General features: G+C 42.8%; 3 protein-coding genes across 8 annotated transcripts in view; 1 reads left to right on the top strand and 2 right to left on the bottom strand.

Annotated features, from left to right (window-relative positions):
- Window positions 1–10,216, bottom strand: part of tesk2 (testis associated actin remodelling kinase 2) — a 22,718-nt gene extending 12,502 nt beyond the window's left edge. Inside the window, exons 1-3 of one of the 3 annotated variants that reach the window (XM_077614436.1) lie at window positions 10,085–10,216; window positions 5,630–7,265; window positions 393–682 (exon numbers count right to left, since the gene is read on the bottom strand). In XM_077614436.1, the coding sequence (XP_077470562.1) occupies window positions 393–509 (117 nt within the window). In that variant the 5' untranslated portion in view covers window positions 510–682; window positions 5,630–7,265; window positions 10,085–10,216. Of the gene's footprint in view, window positions 1–392; window positions 683–5,629; window positions 7,266–10,084 lie in introns of those variants that run through there. The other 2 variants (XM_077614439.1, XM_077614438.1) reach the window with 2 other exon arrangements.
- On the top strand, window positions 6,460–9,465 carry LOC144085321 (uncharacterized). Its single transcript, XM_077614444.1, has 2 exons — window positions 6,460–7,271; window positions 7,673–9,465. The coding sequence occupies exons 1-2, from the start codon at window positions 6,986–6,988 to the stop codon at window positions 8,437–8,439; spliced, it is 1,053 nt and encodes a 350-aa protein (XP_077470570.1). The 5' UTR covers window positions 6,460–6,985; the 3' UTR covers window positions 8,440–9,465.
- On the bottom strand, window positions 9,469–19,317 carry nectin4b (nectin cell adhesion molecule 4b). 4 transcript variants are annotated; one of them, XM_077614440.1, is made up of 12 exons: window positions 19,074–19,317; window positions 18,838–18,995; window positions 16,628–16,828; window positions 15,935–16,102; window positions 14,909–15,190; window positions 13,834–13,951; window positions 12,989–13,140; window positions 12,668–12,848; window positions 12,516–12,591; window positions 12,064–12,123; window positions 11,778–11,978; window positions 9,469–10,851 (listed from the first exon to the last, which is right to left on the bottom strand). In XM_077614440.1, exons 2-12 carry the CDS (start codon window positions 18,890–18,892, stop codon window positions 10,561–10,563), a joined length of 1,785 nt encoding a protein of 594 aa, XP_077470566.1. In that variant the 5' UTR covers window positions 18,893–18,995; window positions 19,074–19,317; the 3' UTR covers window positions 9,469–10,560. The 4 variants fall into 4 exon arrangements, with proteins under 4 accessions (XP_077470566.1, XP_077470568.1, XP_077470569.1 ...); XM_077614442.1 differs by having other exon boundaries at window positions 11,784–11,978; window positions 19,074–19,212; XM_077614443.1 differs by having other exon boundaries at window positions 12,668–12,833; window positions 19,074–19,212.

Genomic DNA, 19,317 nt, shown 5'->3' with positions numbered 1-19,317 from the left:
TTTTTTAAATATATTTTTAGATTTTGCAAAATGATTTTTGAACTAAAAACACAAAAAAAAAAGATTAAAAAATTACAATTATTGATTTAAATGGGGGAAAATCAGGAAATTTAATATACATCTATACTCTTCATTTTAATTTGATCCTAAAACAGAAAGTCGGCACTCATGATTTACTTTCCCGGGCCACACAAAATGATGCGGCGGGCCAGATTTGGCCCCCGGGCCGCCACTTTGACACATGTGATCTAGAAGGAGTGGATTTTGAAATGTTTCATATTTTGATGTCAATTAAATATATCAGATTGAACGTATACACGAAAACAGTTCAATAAAAATACAGGGCATTATCGGGCGGCATATGTTCATATAAAATATTTTCTGGGACGAACCTGCGAAGGCGGGGCCATTCCCATCTCGCACCCCCCTAGCCCTCCGTCTCTATCCTCGGCGAGGCGTTCGGGTCTGGTGGGGAACGCGGCGATCGAGTTGCGTTTATTCCGCTCCATGGCGATGGCGATAAAGACGGCAACGGGAGTGTCCTTCCGCCTTGTACCCACATGACAAGAGCGCCGGATTGTCGTCCGCTTGCCGAGGAGGGCTCAGCGGCGGCCGCTCGCAGCGAGGGGGGTCCTCCGTGGTTGGGGGGCTCTCACATGTTGAGAGGAGAGTCGGTCAAGACCTAGACAGAAAGTATGAAAAACATAAGGTTTCATTCCAAGTATATGAATTCACACTTTAACCACTTTTTTTGAGTACAATTTCCATAGATGTGATTTTTTATTATGATTTCTCTATTCATAGCAACTAGAATGATTACACACAAATGATGTATTGAGAGTTCTTTTCCAGATATCTCAAGTGGAAGGGCTCTCACGAGCACTTCCCCATAAAGCTCGGAAACAGAACGGCTGTAAGAATAGGTGATTGTTAGGAGATTAGTCAAGTCAATGGCTCTCAGGTGACATGAACCTTTGTACCTTCTGTTTTATTGAACAACTTGGACCGAAAGGAAGTCTACGGGGGCAAAAGGTTGCTTTTATCTCAGCTCATAAATACTTTCTCCATTTCAGAAACAGCACGTTTTTCTTCCACCAAAATGAGGGTTGGAAGCCTCCAAAACAAAACAGATCCATTAACAAGTCTTCAACGTCATCACCATAAAGCACTCCAAAGCACCCCCACCCCAAACTTTCAGAGATAAGAACCTAGACCTCAAGCCCAACACTTCTGACTACACCAACCTTCATCCCAACCGTAAATCCCCCAATCCTAAAATTCTAGACACGCTACCCTAAACTACCCTCAAGTTCACCCACAATCGATAATCACAAAAAATACCCAAACTCCAATTCTCTAAACTCACAAAATTCTAGTTTTACAGATCCCATGTCGAAAATAAAAGCATTTAGCATATTTTCTCACATACAATACAAGGGTACGTCTTACATTGCAGAAGATTTGTACTAATTTGAATGTCCAAAAATGCTCCATCGATCAGCACGATCTGAAAAGCATTTACCGTATTTTCTCGCATATAAGCCGTATTTGTAACAAACAAAAAAAGATGACTGGATCAAGGGTACGTCTTACATTGCAGAAGATTCATACTAATTTGGACGTCCAAAAATGCTCTATCGATCAGCACGATCTGAAATGCTGAAACTACCAAAACTCCAATTCTCTAAATTACAGAACTCACAAAATTCTAGTTTTACAGATCCTGTGTCGAAAATAAAAGCATTTACTGTATTTTCTCGCATATAAGCCGTATTTGTAACAAAAAAGATGACTGAATCAAGGGTACGTCTTATATTGCAGAAGATTCGTACTAATTTGAAGGTCCAAAAATGATCTATCAATCAACACTATCTGAAATGCTGAAACTACCAAAACTCCAATTCTCTAAATTACAGAACTCACAAAATTCGAGTTTTACAGATCCAGTGTCGAAAATAAAAGCATTTACCGTATTTTCTCGCATGTAAGCCCTATTTGTAACAAAAAAGATGACAGAATCAAGGTCTTATGTTGCAGAAGATTCATACTAATTTGAATGTACAAAAAAAAGCATGATCTGAAATTCTGTCAATTCGTTAACCAATTAATTTTGGCAGCCTCTTAGGAAGACACAACGGCCCTGCAGATGAAATCGAAAATGACGTAGCCCACAACCAAAAAAATGAGTTTGACACCCCTGCCCTAAACATTCAAAAACTAAATGAACCCCAAACCTCCCAACTCCAACCCCCCTGACGCCACCACGCAATGAACTGCTCACCCCAATCCCAAATTTCCAGACACCCCACGACCGTATATCATAATATAATCACAGGTTGTTTATCATTCAATCCCTTTGATTTGAATTTTTTCCCGCTCCGGGACTTCTTGAACTCACGAACACAACTCATCATTGTGTATTTTAATAGCGCCAAGAACTCCAGTGGCATTATAAAAAAAAATACGCTCATCAAAATCAAGAAACGCCTTGTTTAAAGCGAAGCCAAGTCGCGGGGTCACGAGATCCCGACCTAAAAACGGCGTCTGTTGCGTTCTAGCGCCGTCGCTAAAACAGCGGCGAGATGGCCGTGTCCTTAAAAGGCTCCTGGTCCCCTCCTGGGCTGCTTTTCCCTACGACTCGTACGCCGAGACACGTCGCGGCGTGCCAAGAAAAACACCCGAGGCCAGGCCTCCAACTGGCCTCTCTAATTTCACCGGCGAGAATAGACGAGCAGGGGGCGCGCTTGTTTTGAACACCGCCGCCGCCACCGCCGCCGAGAATAGACGGCAATTACCATTCGACGTGGAGCTCGATTGGAAACATCTGGCGGCACGGCGCGTAATCTGTGACGCCATTTGTATTCGGTACGTAACGTCAACATTCAAATTCCTGCTAAAATACATTGCGAGGAATTCAAATTTGGTGCGTTTCTTTACACCACGGGTGTCAAAGTGGCGGCCCGGGGGCCAAATCTGGCCCGCCGCATCATTTTGTGCGGCCCGAGAAAGTAAATCATGAGTGCGGACTTTCTGCTTTAGGATTAAATTCAAATGAAGATTATAGATGTATATTATATTTCCTGATTTTTTTAATGCATTTTTTGAAGTTCAAAAGGCATTTTGTAAAATATAAATTAAATCTATTTTTTTTTCTGTTTTCCACTTTCTTAATGAACATAATTACAAAAATATTTTGTTTCCTTTTGAAATGAAAAACAAATGATTAAAAGGCATTTTTCCCTTACTAAGAAAAAAAAGCTCAAATATAAGTTTTGTTTCCTTTTGAAATGAAAAACAAATGATTAAAAGGCATTTTCCCTTACTAAGAAAAAAAACCCTCAAATAAACATTTTATATCCATAAAAAACTGAAGCCTAAAAAGCAAAACATTACAAGCTTTTAGCGGTCACAGTGGAAAAAAAGACAATTCGCAGGCCTAGCCAAACTATGAAAAAAAGTATGGCTTATAGTCCGGAAAATACGGCACTTAATTTTTTTTTAAAACCTGATGTTTAAACCAATTCCAATCGGGGCCATTTAACACTTTCTATAATTTCTTTATACTTCTGACTATAAAGTTCCTCTATGGGGAATCAATAAAGAACGACCAATCTTAAATCCAAAAACAGGCTTTATCACACGTTTTATTTGAGAAAGGAACATGCGCATGTTCCTTCTCTATTTGCTCGCCTAAACTACACCCTTTGTACATATCCATCATTGGAAACACCCCAAGGAGGCGAAAGAGGGAGAGAAATTGGACTGGGACTTTCTTTTTCCGCCATTTCAAAGTGGCCTGTTGTTAGTGTAAACCAGATGGGCGTCCTCGGGGAGCGGTCCGGGGTTGGGGGTTTGGGTACACCCATTTATACACCACCCAGATGTGTTCCACTGGATTACACGCTAATAGGGGCTGTCAGTAATAAATCACCCCACAGAGGTCAACGATAAAACTTTATTTATATCGTTATTACATATTTTTAGGAAAAATAAAGACCAAATGCGCCATACTTTTCTTTCCTACGTCTAAGAACAGATATCTATTCACCTTTGTGCAATTAAACTTGATACTTTTTCCCCACTAAAATACTATATTGTATATAAAACACTATATTGTTTGGTCCAATCCTTTTCTTGGTGTTAAACCCTCATCCTCTCACAAAAGTACATTTAGGTCTACTTTGGAACGGAGTACTTTTGCCGATAGTCAGATAGCAACTTTAGGTAAAAACTTTGGATGCATATTGCTTGATATATTGCATAACTGCTTTCAGGAACACCATAAAAGACAATAAAGGAAGGCCATCTTTTTTATGGTGTCAAACCCCATAATGCTTTGTATAACCGACTGTATTTTTGAAGTCATGCAAAAGGACAAGGTGAAAGTCATATCAATATATTAATTAATTGATTATTGACAGCGATAGACGTCTAAATTCATTGAAACTGGCAGTAGAAGATCATAGCATCATAAAATAAATAAACATCCAAAAACTGGACGTTCAAATCAGTTTATGATTACAGTTTGTTTGTTTTTTTAAACAAAAACAAGTATTATTTAAGCCGCCTGATGGTGTATAGCAGGGATGCCCAACTCTGGTGGTCCTCAACCCCCAAATCCAGTCTGTTTTCCATGTTTCCCTACACCGACACAACTGAATCAAATCACCAGGATCCTTATCAAGCTTCTGAACAACCTCCTGATGAATTGATCATTTGATTCAGCTGTGGTAGAGGAGGGAGATATGAAAAAAAACAGACAGGATTGGAGCAATTGCGGACCGGAGTTGGGACCCCTGCCGTAGAGTTTCACTCGCCTGACCTGGGCTCGATTTCCGCTGGTGGAGGGTTAGATTCTGAGTGCCTATGGACGTTTGTCTCCCCTACGGCTGACTGGCGACCAAGTCTTGGGATCAGCTCTGGCAACCCAAAAGTTGATCTAAAGGTCTAAAAGCAATCCCCCACGAGATACCTGTACTTCTTCCCCACAGAAATGCACTTCAACGTGCAGAGTTGTTTGGCAACTTCCGCTCTAAGAAATAGCTCCAAGGGGGAAATTCAGCCGGTCCGATTTCCAAAGTCCACTAAGCGCACCGCTGCAGGATACCTGAGCAAGCTGACATTGAAAGGAGCGAAGAAAGAGCGCAACTCCAGCTTATCCGATGACCATCTGGTTCCAAAGTGCAGCGTTACGCGGCATAGCCGTCATTCCGCGGGGGCTCCGGCGACATTAATGAGTCGCCTCCGCGGGGGTCAGGGGGCTTATTATCGGGATGCCGAAGGGGGTTTTCCTTCAAAGCGACCTTAATAGCTCAAGGGTTGCCAATGACGGCGATAGCCGTCCAATCTCACGAGACATCATTGCCAGCCCATTCCAGTCTCAATATATTGGACGACTATGGGCGTCAAAGGCACTGAAACGTGATCTCACTGAAAGCCCTGCAAGAGAAAAAGGTTTGACGTCTTTTGCCGTCAGTGGCACTCCGAGTGGAAAGGGATTGGACGCCAATCGTCGTCAATGTGTCAACTATATCGACTCGGTCAGCCCAACGCAAACAAATATGAAACAAAGTTATCGAGGCAAGAAATAGAAATTTCATTTTATCTTTGTACAAAAGAGCAGACTTACCTGTTTGCACTTGCAGATCGGAGCTCATTCTGGAGAATTCCGTAGCAAAGAAATGGTAAATAGGAGCGTTTTTTTCCCCGAGTTACAAGTCCGTCATAACTCGGCGTTGGAAGCTAGCTCGGCTACCTTAGCTCGTTTGTCAACAAACTCCAATTAGCAGAAACGTAGTGGCTAGCTCGCCCAACGCTACACTACTTTCCCCCTCACGCTTGCCTAAGATGGCGTTGCAGAAATGCTCGGTCTACTCTACAACGTTCTCCTTCCCACCAGTGGAGGCATGTTCTCTGTTTTTCTCCGCCCGCAGCGATAATTCAGCCGCGATGGTTGCCGTTTGACAGCTTGCTCAATCGTCGTCGCTCTTCCTTAGTCCCCCTCAACGAGCCCGCCTACATTTGATTGACAGATCACTTGGCCAATCAGGCTTTTCTTCCAGACGCGCCTCTACGTACTTCCAAAAGCCATTCAATTAGATATGTTTACACACGAGGTATTCGCTCTGATATTTATCTTTCACATACAAAAGCTTCTTAAAAACCTTCAAATATGTAAGGTGGACGAAAGAGTGAAACGAGAATGCAAACATAAATGTCGAAGCGTTTTCAATATAGCGGTCCTACAAATCTTGTGGTTATATTCGTATTCATTTAATTTATTTATATCCCCTTATAGCAAAACATCCTATCTGCTTTCTATAACCATTTTAAACAACAATCTTTAGTTCTGTAATGCTAGCTTTATACGGCTTTTTAGTCTGCTTACCCATGACCCAAACGAGAATACGTGAAATCAAGCCAGGTGCGTCTAAACACTAGATATCACATTGATAAGGCTAGATGTCGAAAATTTTCAATTTCAATATGTTCTGTTGACTGTTTAGCGAATAATTCCGAACCAAGATGGCCGACGAGTGACGACGCATCTAGCCTTAGATAAAGTATCATTTATGGTCTACTCTAAACGTTCATCTCGGTACAGTGCAACCACAGCGCCGCTTGGCGGTCGAATGGAGAAGATACAGCTTTTCGCATATTTTGGACAGCCGCGTCTATGAGGCCGAGGCCAAATCATTGAGATCAGCAAATCTAGCTGTCAATCAAATTTTAGTTAGTCTATAAAACATACGACGCGATTTACAATTGTGTACGTTTGTAATGGGTGGACAAATTTTGTCCCATCACAGTCGCTGCAGGCTCGTCACGTGATCACGATGACTTCCTGTTTCTATTCTACTACACTAATCTGGGTTCTGTTCGCTAGGGAGGCCATTAATAATTAAAACTCCAGGTACAAAACCACCAAACGTGAGAAAAGCCAAGTTTTTACATCCGAACATATCGCCATACCTGCGCATCCGTCATGTCGACGCAACCGACTCACGGCACTGCTTTCCAGACTAAGTTAGCCTCCATCATGGAAACGCTCGCCCAAGCGGCCGTGCTGGAGATCGCGCAGTTGTGGGAAGACGCCTTCGCCCTGGTCCACGCCGAGCTCCGCCGTCGGGAGCGAGAAGTGGAAGTTCTGGAAAGGATGCTGCTGGAGAACCAGCGGCGAGACGCCAACGTGTCTCCGCCGGCGCTCGGCTCCTCCGTCGGGGAGCGGCGACAGGACCAGCAGCCGCCCACCGCCGCCGCCTCCGCTGATGGTGAAAACATAACATTTTGTCTCTTTTAATTCCCTCGTTAAATATTCTCTACGTGTACGTGTTTAAAGTTTAGGCGAAACTTTCAAATTTGCTGGAATATACTCGTATTACGACAACCCGGTCCAATGCAACCGTGTTAAAGTAAACAAAAACAAAAAAAAATGTCCTCATAGGGCTACCGTACGATGTTAGTTTTGGATTACGTAGCCACAACAAAGCATTTTAAAGTAGCGAATGTCACCAGAGGTATAACGATTTTCATGGCATTGCAAAAAATAGAACTTTTGAAAACTAACCATCAATGATAGCTCCTTTCATTTAGAAATGAAAAGGTCTTGTCAAATTAAAAGCATTTCTTTCTTGAGTTTTTTTCCAACACTTCAACATTTTCATTATTCCAGGTTCACCTGCTGATATCATTTCATCACCTGAGCAAAGCACCAAAGAGAAGGCGGAGCCCTTGACCAGTCACAGAGAGGCTCCGCCCCTTCGGGAAAACCCAAGAGCGGACTCCCCCGTCAAGCGCGAGGACGACGAAGACGACGTGATGATCGTGGAGGACGGCAGGTACCCCGAGGGTCCCGCCCCCGCCGACGGGCCTTCGGTCCGCGGCGTGGACGTCGCCGCCGAGGACCAAGAAGAGAGTCGCATCTGGTCGTCCGTTTCCGTGGACGACAGCGACACGGCCGAGGAGGCCGACTTGTTCCTGGCCTCCAACTCCCAAAACGTGGATTCGGAGATCTTCCTCATCGAGAACGCCTTGGACATCCTGGACGACTCCTCCGACAGGTTCTTCGGGGACGCCAGACACGCCGCGTCCACTCATTCCAGGGTTCCTGGGACTTTAAGACAAAGTCATCCCCCCGGGCGCTCGGACGAGAGGCGAGACTCTTTCCTCTCGGGGAAGTTCCAGCCGGACGACGGCATCTTCGTCTTGGATGACCCGAGGCTGGGCAAAGGGGTGTCGGGGCGCCGCGTCAAGGAGAAGTGGTTCATCTGTCCTTTCTGCGGCAAGAGCTTCGACCGAGTCAGCCACCTGGAGATCCACCAGCGCATCCACACGGGCGAGAAACCGTACACGTGTGACGTGTGCGGCAAGTCGTTCTCTCAGAGGAGCAACCTACGCACGCACCAGCGCACACACAAGGAATCTTTAGCCCCTCAGTGACCCTCAAAGACCCTCAAAGAGCAGAGAGGGCGACCTGAAGAAACACTTGACAAGAAACTGAGCTGCAAGACACAAAATGGCGAGCCGTCTGCTGTGTATTCGTGCTTGGATTTGGCTACCAAGCGTACAAAATTACTGGTACGTCAATTTACAAGTGCCCCAATTTACTTGTTTTGAGATATGTCGTTTGGGTGATTTTTTATTTATTTATTTGTTGTTGTTTTTTTTTAAACTCGTGCCACAACCATGTCGTGTCACGTTCAGCGACTGCTAAGCTACAAGTTTAGCTGCCGGATGTTCATATTTTAGGTGACGCGGTTTTTCTAACCCAGTATTTGCACAGTCGAAGCAGAAATTCTTTCCACTGGTGCAATATGAGGCTCCTGGGCCTCAGTGAAAAAAGGTAAATTAAGCATTTATAAAGGGAGTTTTTCCAATCACGTTTGTCAAAAGTCGTGAGTTGATAGTAGGGCTGGACAATTAAATCAGATTTTGGCTGCAATTTCTCAACCGTTTGTCGGCTAACCACTAGGGGGCGAACGTCATCTGAATAAATTGGTAAACTGTCTCATGCGAGCCTGAAATTACTTGGTGGACGGATGGGGCACATTGAAAAAAAAAGCAAACTTTTTTTAGCGGTTAATATTTGTCATGTGGCAAGTGACAGTAACTAAAGATTTTTATTTTTTTTAAGACAAAGCTAAGCTACCAAGTACAGTTCCTGGGAACCAGGTAGGACAATTAATGTACTTTATAACAAACGTCAGTTTTGGAGGGGCTGTAAATTAAACCTTACCGTGGCTCCCCAAAAAAATGGAATTTTGCCTGGAGCCAATACGGCAAATGAGCGCTACCCAACTCTACAACTACGGAGATTGAGTGCGCTGGCTGATTAATCACTATTTGTGCAAAACAGTGCCACAGTAAAGATTTTGGAAATTAACCTACTAAAAAAAAGACTGTTGCGGGAATGCGACTTGGACATGTGAATGTACTACATTGGATGAGCATGAGATTTCATGAGAACAATCTGTTACATTCTTGTTTATTTATATTTTCGAATTGTTTTTTTTCTTCTTCAATAAAAACATGTAAAAAAAAAACTGTTTTTCATTTGGGGTGCTAAAAAACAATTTGGGCTTTTGAGTTAGCATAACTAGAAGGGGTTACAACTTGTCCGGAAATCAGCATAGTTAATTTTTTACAGTCATGCTTTTTGGAATCCCCTATATGTTCAATATAGTATAGGAATTAGCCTTTAACAAAACCTATAAATGACCCCTGAAAAATGTTGGCCTCAAAAGCAAACAGAATGTAGATTCCCTTTAACACTTTCCTATTCACAATGTTATCAAACCATTTTTTGTCCAACATATTCTTTCTGTACTAATTGCGCATTACACAATGCATTCAGTTTACACTGTGCATTTGAACCTCCCACTATATGTATATAATACACGTAGCTCAGAAATGGCATTAAATCTTATCGTTTCAGGTGTAAACATTAAGTGGAATTAAAGTTTAAATACAAAACAGAAAGTACTGATACGGTTTAAGATGTCAAAAAGTGACATTTTTACACCTATCCCATCCTGTTGTAATAAAAGAAACAAGCACTGTACTACATTTTTTTTGTACATCTCACCTTTAAATCTTGATAGTAGGAAATCCGGGTACGAAAGAGTTCCAATGAGAGTTGTTTTGGCTTCAGTAAATTCCCCTGGGACTAAATGTGGGTTCATTCCCGCAGTTCACACACCCATTGGCTCTCCAAATGTTTCTTGTTTGGGTGGAAGAGTTCGGAAGGTGAAAACCAGGTGTTCTCCTACGGGAATTGTACATAGGATCCCTGTCTGTGGCCTGGAAAAAGAACCTGGGACTCCACAGACTTTACATTGGGTCGTCCAAAAGTTCAACGTTTCGGCGAAAACGTTATTAGGTACTGCAATTAAAAAAAATAACCAAAAAAAAGTGTACCTCTCAAAAGTTTCAGCCCAGATGGCAGGTCCTACTTTGGCCAGAGAGATTTTTGGGGATTAGCCACGAGAACCACATTTACGCATTAGTACGTACGGTCTTAACGATCCAAATTCTTCATCGGGTTACGTATTAAGAGGAGTGCTATATGACCTGACCGTTAGGGTGCATCAAGATGGCGTTGGCGTGTGGCCGCGGTCGGAGGACACCGTTGCTGTAGTAGAAATGATTGGTCAGCGCTTCTGACAGATGATAAGGCTCGCCGTCACCGTCCTCGCCGCCATCCGGCCCGTCGGCGAAGGTTTCCGCCGGTGGCGGTGGCGGAGGAGGACACCAGTTGTCTTCCGACGGGGACGCTGTCTCGCACACGTCCGGCGAGGTTCTCGGCACCGCCGTGTCGTCTGGTGGAACTTTCGAGGACGAGAGACCGGAATCCTGCAAGAAGACACGGTTCATTATAGTGTCTATATACTTAAAGTAATGCTATAAAAATATGTCATATGTATGTATGTGTGTATATATATATCTATATATATGTCATTGAATTGAGGAAAAAGGCAAATGTATCATGTAAAAACAAGTACTTGCATGCTTTAAAGCAGTTTCAAAGTGGCGGCCCGGGTGCCAAATCTGGCCCGCCACATCATTTTGTGTGGCCCGGGAAAGTAAATCATGAGTGCCGACTTTCTGTTTTAGGATCAAATTAAAATGAAGAGTATAGATGTATATTAAATTTCCTGATTTTCCCCCCTTTTAAATCAATGATTGTAATTTTTAATCCATTTTTTTATTGTTTTTAGTTCAAAAATCATTTTGTAAAATCTAAAAAATATATATAAAAAAGCCAAAATAAACATTGTTTTAGATCTATAAAAAAACTGAATATTTGGGGCTTTTAATCCAGTTCTTTTAATCCATTTCTAAGAAAAAAATCTAAATATTATATCTAAAATGGTCCGGCCCACGTGAAATCAAGTTGATGTTAAAGCGGCCCGCGAACCAACCCGAGTCTGACACCCTTGCTTTAAAGCCTGAACTCAAGAGTGTGCAAGCCCTCTACTGGTTAAACCCACACCTACAGCCCCGATACAAAAGAAAATCGAGCTTTGTGAATTAACGCATAAACAACCTTGAGTCTATATCCAAATGACATTGTGATCTGTCCATGAATAACGAAGAAAAATCAAAATGATCGTGGTGTACACACTAAGAACAACATGAGGCGACCTGACAAGTGCACAGCCTGTAAAAAAAACCTGGCGGTTTGGTGAATGTAAAAATTGAAAAACATGAAGCCCTGATGTAATATTATCTTAAAAAAGCCTCTGCAGTGGGAGTATTTTCTTTTGCCAGATGCTGACCAGTACCAGCGACATGTTTCTGCTCATCTGGTACGATTCGTCCCTCCTCCCGAGTTCGTCCATTCCCGGATCGGACGTGGCCACCCTGACGTCGTCGCCCTCGTCGTGCCAGGCGACCGGGCGGCCGTCCGCGTCCGACACCCCCAGGGGTGCCCACCTGCCGCCGAGGGTGGACTGGCTGTCTCTGTAGATGGGCTGTCCCTGCGGGGCGGCAAATGTGGCGGGTGTTCGTATCGTAAAAAGACGCCCGGCAGTGAAAGTGGAAATTGTGTGTGTGTGTGCGCACCAGCGAGGCCTGGCTGTTTTTCATACGGCTGTCTGTTCGGAGCAGTATGTAGTCTTCAGACTGGGAACAAGAATTGATGTGGATAAGACTTCTAACTCGCTTCAGTTTTGAGTATAATTCTGAGATGATTGCAAAGGCATCCATTTGGGTGCTCAGTAATGCTAAAGTTAGTACAGTGAATTAACAGAAAAAAGTGTCAAGTTCAAATATTATGTTCAAACGGAAAAATATCTTCATTGGGTACAGGGAACATTTTTTTTGGAGGTAAGCAAATGAGGGTGATTTATCTTAGGAAAGGAAGTATATGTTGCGATTTAGAGTTTGTTAATCAAGTACATCCGAATATCAATTAAAAGGTATTAATGATTAGCGCTTTTCAAATCAATTAGAATGAGATCAAATAATATTTTCGATTGAAGTGAACAATTATCGTCCATTTTGCAGGCGCCTACCTGCGTTCGCGGGTCCGAGCTGACGGAGTTGAGCCTCTTAATGGAAGCCTGCCGATGCAAAGTGTTGACTTCCTCGCTGAAGAGAAACAACAAAATTTAAAAACATTTAAAAAAAAAAAATACATTTTATGTACATTTGGCAAACATCTCACGATTTGAGGCTGAGCTGACTCTTCAGTTTTTGGTTGCGGCGTCGGTGGTAGCGCACGAGCAGCGCTACGACCACGGCCATGACCAGAACGACGGCGCCCGCCGAGGCGACCACGATGATCAGCGTGGACGAGTCGGTCAGCAACGCCTCCTTTTGTTGAGATTTCTCTGCGAGAAGAGCGGCTAACAAACATTGCGGTGACGCGTCGACGTGGGAACAACACACGCGTACGACAAGTAGATTAAGATAGCTATGTTCACCACGAGGGGGCGCCAAAGCAGCAGCGCCATAATCGACACGCGAAAACAAAACAAGCGCTCACCTGTCACCGTCAACTTGTAGTCCGCTTTGGCCACGCCCACGCCGTTGCTCACCGAGCATTGGTAGACGCCGCTGTCGTTAAGACGCAAGCCTCGGGCGAAAGTGAGGCGTGCCCCCGAGGCAGCCACGCCATCCGGCAGAGCCCCGCCCCTCCTGCGTGGATTAATCATGTCAACGTTTCATTGCTGTTGAGTTCAGAGCCCTTATATTTCACCCCAAATATCATTTTCGCATTATAGAAGCTACAAATGAATCAGTCCAGCAAGTCCATTTGATTTCATACACATTATGAATTACATTTTCTGCACGAATTCAGCGTAAGCAGCAATTTGAAGAACAAAACCACAGCCAATTCCTTCTAAAAAGGTCCACTCAGTGGGATAAAAGGCCGTAGAATGGAGACGGTCGGATTAGGTTGCCCCCGGTTTCACCGCAAGTATCACTTCATCGTCAAGTTTGCCCACAACCCCACCCGAGTCCAAGGACGTAGTCGGCTCGCATTTCAAGGGACCAATCCCACCTAACCTGCTGTGGATAATAGAGACGCAGGTGGACCAACATTTTGTCTTTTTGTCTCTATAGTATAGTGTCGTAAGTCGGAAAAACAAATAGGACAATCATTTTTGTTGCAATGGAGTCTTTAACCCCATGATGTTGTTCATGGATAGAGGGTATGTAGCCGGTATGCGTTTTAGCACGTTGACGATCCTCGCCAAAATTGCGGCAGCGCAATGATTAAGCGCTTAGTAATAGTCTCCAATTCGTGAGAAATGCGCAACGTCTCGATTGACGAGAATGATACGCTTTCGCGTTACTGTGATGGCTGCGCGCTCCGACGTGTCTCACCATGTCCACGTGACGTCTTCGGGTACGGGGAAGCCACTGGTTTGGCAGGTGAGCGCCGCCTGATCCAGACCTACGAACCAGTTGTCGGTCGTGGCGGTGATGGAGGCGTCGGGAGGATCTGGGGTAAATACAGACGCAAAATAAGTCAAGTCGCATCATTTTATGGCTTTTTCCTCATAGTATGACTAAAATCTCCCAATATTACGCCAAAAGCAGTTTTGTCATCAGACAGACTTTGCGTGGTCAAAAGTTGATATCCTTGAAACCTACCAACTTCGGATCCACCTCACATAAAAACAACAAAACGACTTACTGTATTTTAACCGCATATTAGTCGCCTCGGCGCATAAGCCGTACCCTTAAAATAGTTGAATTTTACCATTTCTCTCGTATAAGCCGCCCCCTGATTCACAATTTTCACCTCCGTATTCATGGTTTTTAATAGGGAGTACAAAAGTGTTACTTTGAAGGGAAAATGTTAAGAAAAATCATCGCATGTGTTGCTTCGTATAATGGGTGTCGGCTACACGCAGACAAATTCAAAAAGGAGGTCATGTGAGCAGTACAACCAGGAAGTGTGTCCGGAGGGCTCTAGTTTGTTATCCCAAGGTAAGATGGCAGCGCCCTGAGCAAGCAACGGCAGGCACAAGTGAGTGAGTTTTTTCATGTTTTATACAATGTTTTTTTTCCTTAAATTTCATTCATAGACGTGCAAATAAATTTTGCTTACCATTTTATCTGTTTATCTTTTCTCTAATTTGAAATAAATGACCGCATCGGCCGCATTATCTTGCGTTATGGTGTTTTGTGCATGTCAAGTCTAATTTGTGCGCATATAAGCCTTAGCCTCGATTCCGTCATCCTTTTTTTAGCGACAAATACGGCGTATATGCGAGAAAATACGGTAAATCTTGTAAAATTACACCTTTTTCTCTCTCCCAAATTACTTCAATCCCGCGTTAAGCAGTTACGCGCTCACACAGACTTTACGTCGACAATACGTGACTTAACGTTGGCCGTATTTGGATGGTTGGCTAGCCGCTCTTGAACCGGCAATCTAGGCGTACGTACTCACAGTGCACGACGATCTGGTTGGAGAGCCTACGTGGGCGCTCCAGGCCGGGGTGGCGCACCAAGCAGTCCAGCCGCTTGCCGTTCATGCTGCGCAGCGGGTGCAGCGAGAAGTAGCTGGAGATGGAGCCGGCCTCGTTGCTGGTGCGGTTTTGCGACTTGCCCGGCACGGTGGTGTCCCAGGAGAGGACGGGCAGCGGCCGGCCCACCGCGCGACACGAGGCGGCCACGCGGAACGACTGGCCCTCCACCATCACTACCGGCTCCAGCGTCGAGATGGGCATGACTGGAAGGGAGACATCAAATAAATGTACGTCAAATGTAGTCCAGAATAAAGCAAATCTAAAACTTCTAAAATGGAAATCATTGATGAATAATTGGCTAAAATATGACAAAATATTAGAGCCAAACTTCAAATAACACACCATTCAATTTGTAACAGTAAATACAATTGTCCAAGGAAAAATCAAAATAGTTACTACAATATAACCTATATTTTGAATAATGCAAATTAACATAAGACATGTAGCAAAAGCAATTATGCATTTTTTTTAAAAAACTACCAATTATCAGTGTTTATTTAATGAACATTTATAGTGCAAGTGATTCTTTTCGGTAGTTTTTTTTTTTTGGGAGGAAGAAAGTCACATAATAAAATGTCACCTTCCCTTCTGGAGATAAAGACATTTTTGTGACCTTAATCTCCAGCACCAACTGGTTAGACACGATGGTGATTCACGCGCAAACTACTAAACTTTCAAAACAGGAAGTTAGCTTGAACAAACACCCAACCAACCAACCAAGCCCTTTTCGCCCCCTTTCACGCACATTGGAGAAAAATAAACTGAAACTAATCACAAAACGTGATATTATTCTATAGAGTACATTCTTAAAAGTACAATACCTTGTTATTTTTCTTCCATTGAATTTTGTACATCACAGCTTACCTGAACCGTCAACATGAGAACTCCCTTATTGTGATCCCAACCCCCCCAAAAAGCAACAAAAAGAAATAAAACCCAAAACTCACCCCACACAGTGAGACGGATGTGCCTCTCAAAGTTTCCATTTGGGAAGGTGGAGATGTGACAGGCGTACATGCCGTCATCGGACTCGTCCGTGTTGGGGAGGAGCAGCGCCGAGTTTGCGATGGGGTTGTCGCTCTCGAACCTCATTCGGTTGACGTACCCTCGGAACTCTTGAAAACAAAAACATGTCCCACAATGCATTGGGAGCAGAGATCGGATTCGATCATGCGATCGGATATCGGGCCAATCGCCTCGTTTTTTTTCCTTTCCTCTTTCATTGTGCATTCTTTGGCTAGCGCGACTACCGTATTTTCCCGCATAGACGCCGTATTTGTCGCTCAGAAAATGATGACTGAATCAAGCGTATGGCTTATATGCGCATAAATTAGACCTGCACAAAAATGCAAGGTGACAAAGACGAAACGCCATAACGCAAGACAATGCAGCTGATACGTTCATTTATTTCAAAATAGAGAAAAGATAAACAGATAAAAGACAGAAATACCACATGCGATGATTTTTCTCAAGATTTTAGCTTCAAAGTAACAAGTCTTATACGAGAGAAATTGTAAAATTCATCGGTTTTAAGGTAATATGCGAGAAAATACGGTAATGCTCAGGTGCGTCTGAAAAATACGATCATTTTTTTAAAGGGAAATTTTGAACATCCTGCTTTACGATGAATATTTGCTTACCCGTTTGTCCGTCGGCGAAATGGGCGGTGATGATTTGGTCCTTCGTGCCGTCGCGCAACTCCTTGTACCACGTGACCTGGACCACCGTCTCGCCGACTTGGCCTTGGTAGCGACACGGCAGTCGGGTGGCGCTCTCGGCCAGCGAACGCTGCGACGTGAGCGCCTGCAGGGGCTCGATGAAGACGGCCCGGACGCTAGCCGCTGGGGGAAATGCATCCATGTTTACACGGGGTTACCTTGACCAATCAGTCACAGAATTATACTAAATTGTATATCTTTGGTGGCGGGTAAGATAGAAAAACAACTCTTGGCATTTTCCATTGTTTTGTTATACAGCAATCCCTCATATATCGTGGTTAATGTAGACCAGACATGGCCGCAATAATCAAAAAATCGCAAAGTAGGATCACTCCTATTAAGACTTTTTTTTTTTTTAATAGCGGAAAAAAAATCGCAAAGTAGTGAATTTGCGGTAAGTGGAGACGCGATAATTGAGGGATTACCGTAGTCATTTAGAAACTACTAATATGAAATAAAGACGGGGAAAAAATATTACTAAGTTTGATGTATCGATAATGTTTTCGGGTCTTTGCGTGCCATTGTGCTGAGTGTCAAAAGACGCGGAGTGGGGGAAGCAGCGGAACAGAATGCAGCCGTGTGGCATTTTTTCACTTCTCGTCAAACTCGGGTCAGCCTGTTTGTTACCTCGGCCAAGTAAATTGTGCTGGTGCGGCCGTGGGTTTTTTCGCCCCCCTGAAACTTCTCGTTTGTCCGTCTTTATATTTTTGCGACGAGGCATGATGACTATTTCACAATCCATCGCCTGAAACGCAATAGTCGATGTGAATTTAATTTGGTGGGGGCTCAAAAATTAAACATTTGCTACCCTCACGCCCCCTCGAAAGGATAAGCAGTACAGAAAATGAATAACTATGTAAAGGGGGAAATATTTCAGAGGGCCAAAAATAAAAACTGCATGTATGTACTTAAATTTGACGCAAGTTAAAAATGTAAGCTCCCAAAAATGAACAAAAGAAAATCAAAATGTCAATGTTTTCAAATAAAATACACTGGTCCAATCTTAAATATACTCTTAATCTAAAGCATATATATTTTTAACAAGATATTTGTCATATATTTGCAATTTTTAAAATTAAAAGTAGTGATGTAAATGTTGCTTTCTACAGACATTTATGCTTGTGCATAGGATTCAGGTATGCCTTTTATAATAAAACATGTTTTTTTAATAGATTTGGAACGAAAATCACAAAAATGTGAACAAGAAACTTCAAATAACTGAACATTACCCTTGAAAAAAAATATTAGTCAACCCTATGTTATGAATATATCTATCAAAATATAACATATTTCTAAAAATGTGAGCAACAAACTTCAAATAACTGAACATTACCCTTGAAAAAAATATTAGTCAACCCTATGTTATGAATATATCTATCAAAATATAACATATTTCTGTGTTATGTTTGGCCCTGGGTTTTTAATGTGCTATAAAACACAAATCTTAATTTATGGCTCCATCCTTAAAATTACTTTCAGTTTGAACTCATTGGTAAACACACTAACGTCAAATAAAAGGCGGTTCGAATCCAAAGGGCAAATTAGGCCACATAAAAAAATGCTATTTTCAATTCCAATTAAATCTCACCCATATAGTATTTTTTGTTATTGATGTTGTTTATATGCAGCCAAGGAACCCATAATGATTTAAAACGATTATGTTCGTGCGACAAGCTTGTTGTTATGTTGAAAGAACTGGAAAATCTTGTGTTACAGCAAAACGCTGCCAACGTCCGCCTTGTTTTTCTTCAACTAGCTGCCATTGACGTTGATAAACGCCCAAACTAACTGTCTAATTGCATTGAACCTCCATGAAGATGATCACTCAGCAACAGAAAATGAGTTAATCGCTTTGTTTCCCACGCCGAGCTACCGTTGCAATCATTAATCAGTAGTTTTATCAATCAGTAACCCATAGGTTTAAAAAACAACAACGAAAAAAGACAGACAAGGCCGCGTTTCAAAGTACAAATGTTTGACTTGCAACCATGTTTGTGTCCCACGCCTCACTGTGTCATCATGAGTGTCACTTCAAGACCAAATGTTTGCACTGGAGGTCCAAATTGATCATGTTTCAATGCATTTAATTATTCCAAAAAGCTCTACGGGACACACACACGAGGCCTACTCACCAAAAAAGACGACGAGTAGCGTCCAAAAGGGAACATTTCGTCGCTGAAGCTCCATTCCGGTCCACGAACTGTTTAAAAAACTTTTTCCATCATTCTTTAGCACGTGACTCGGGTTTTCACGCTTGTCCGAGCAAAAGCCCTGAAGACAACTTGCAAAACTGCAAAAAATAAAGTATAAAACACGTTAATAGCGCATTTTTGTCAATTCAATAACAACAAAATACATGTTGACTCACGCGAGGCTGGTGAAAATGCAACAGCGCCTCGATTTACACCTGTTACAGCCGTTCAAGGGTTGCCAGATAAGAGTACACCCCGCCAAAATGATAATCAATACGATTCACTCAGTCCGTTTTCATATTATAAGCAGAAAACAAATAAATAAGCAGATAGAATTCATAAATTCTCTGTTTTTAAGGCATTGATAAAAATAAAAAATGCACATACATTATGTACGTGTGCAAGTTTAGACGGCTCACG

The sequence above is a fragment of the Stigmatopora argus genome, chromosome 12 (genome assembly GCF_051989625.1).
Source record: "Stigmatopora argus isolate UIUO_Sarg chromosome 12, RoL_Sarg_1.0, whole genome shotgun sequence".
Lineage (NCBI taxonomy): Eukaryota > Metazoa > Chordata > Actinopteri > Syngnathiformes > Syngnathidae > Stigmatopora > Stigmatopora argus.
The sequence above is the reverse complement of the archived record's forward strand: the minus strand, read 5'-3'. Positions and strand labels throughout refer to the sequence as shown.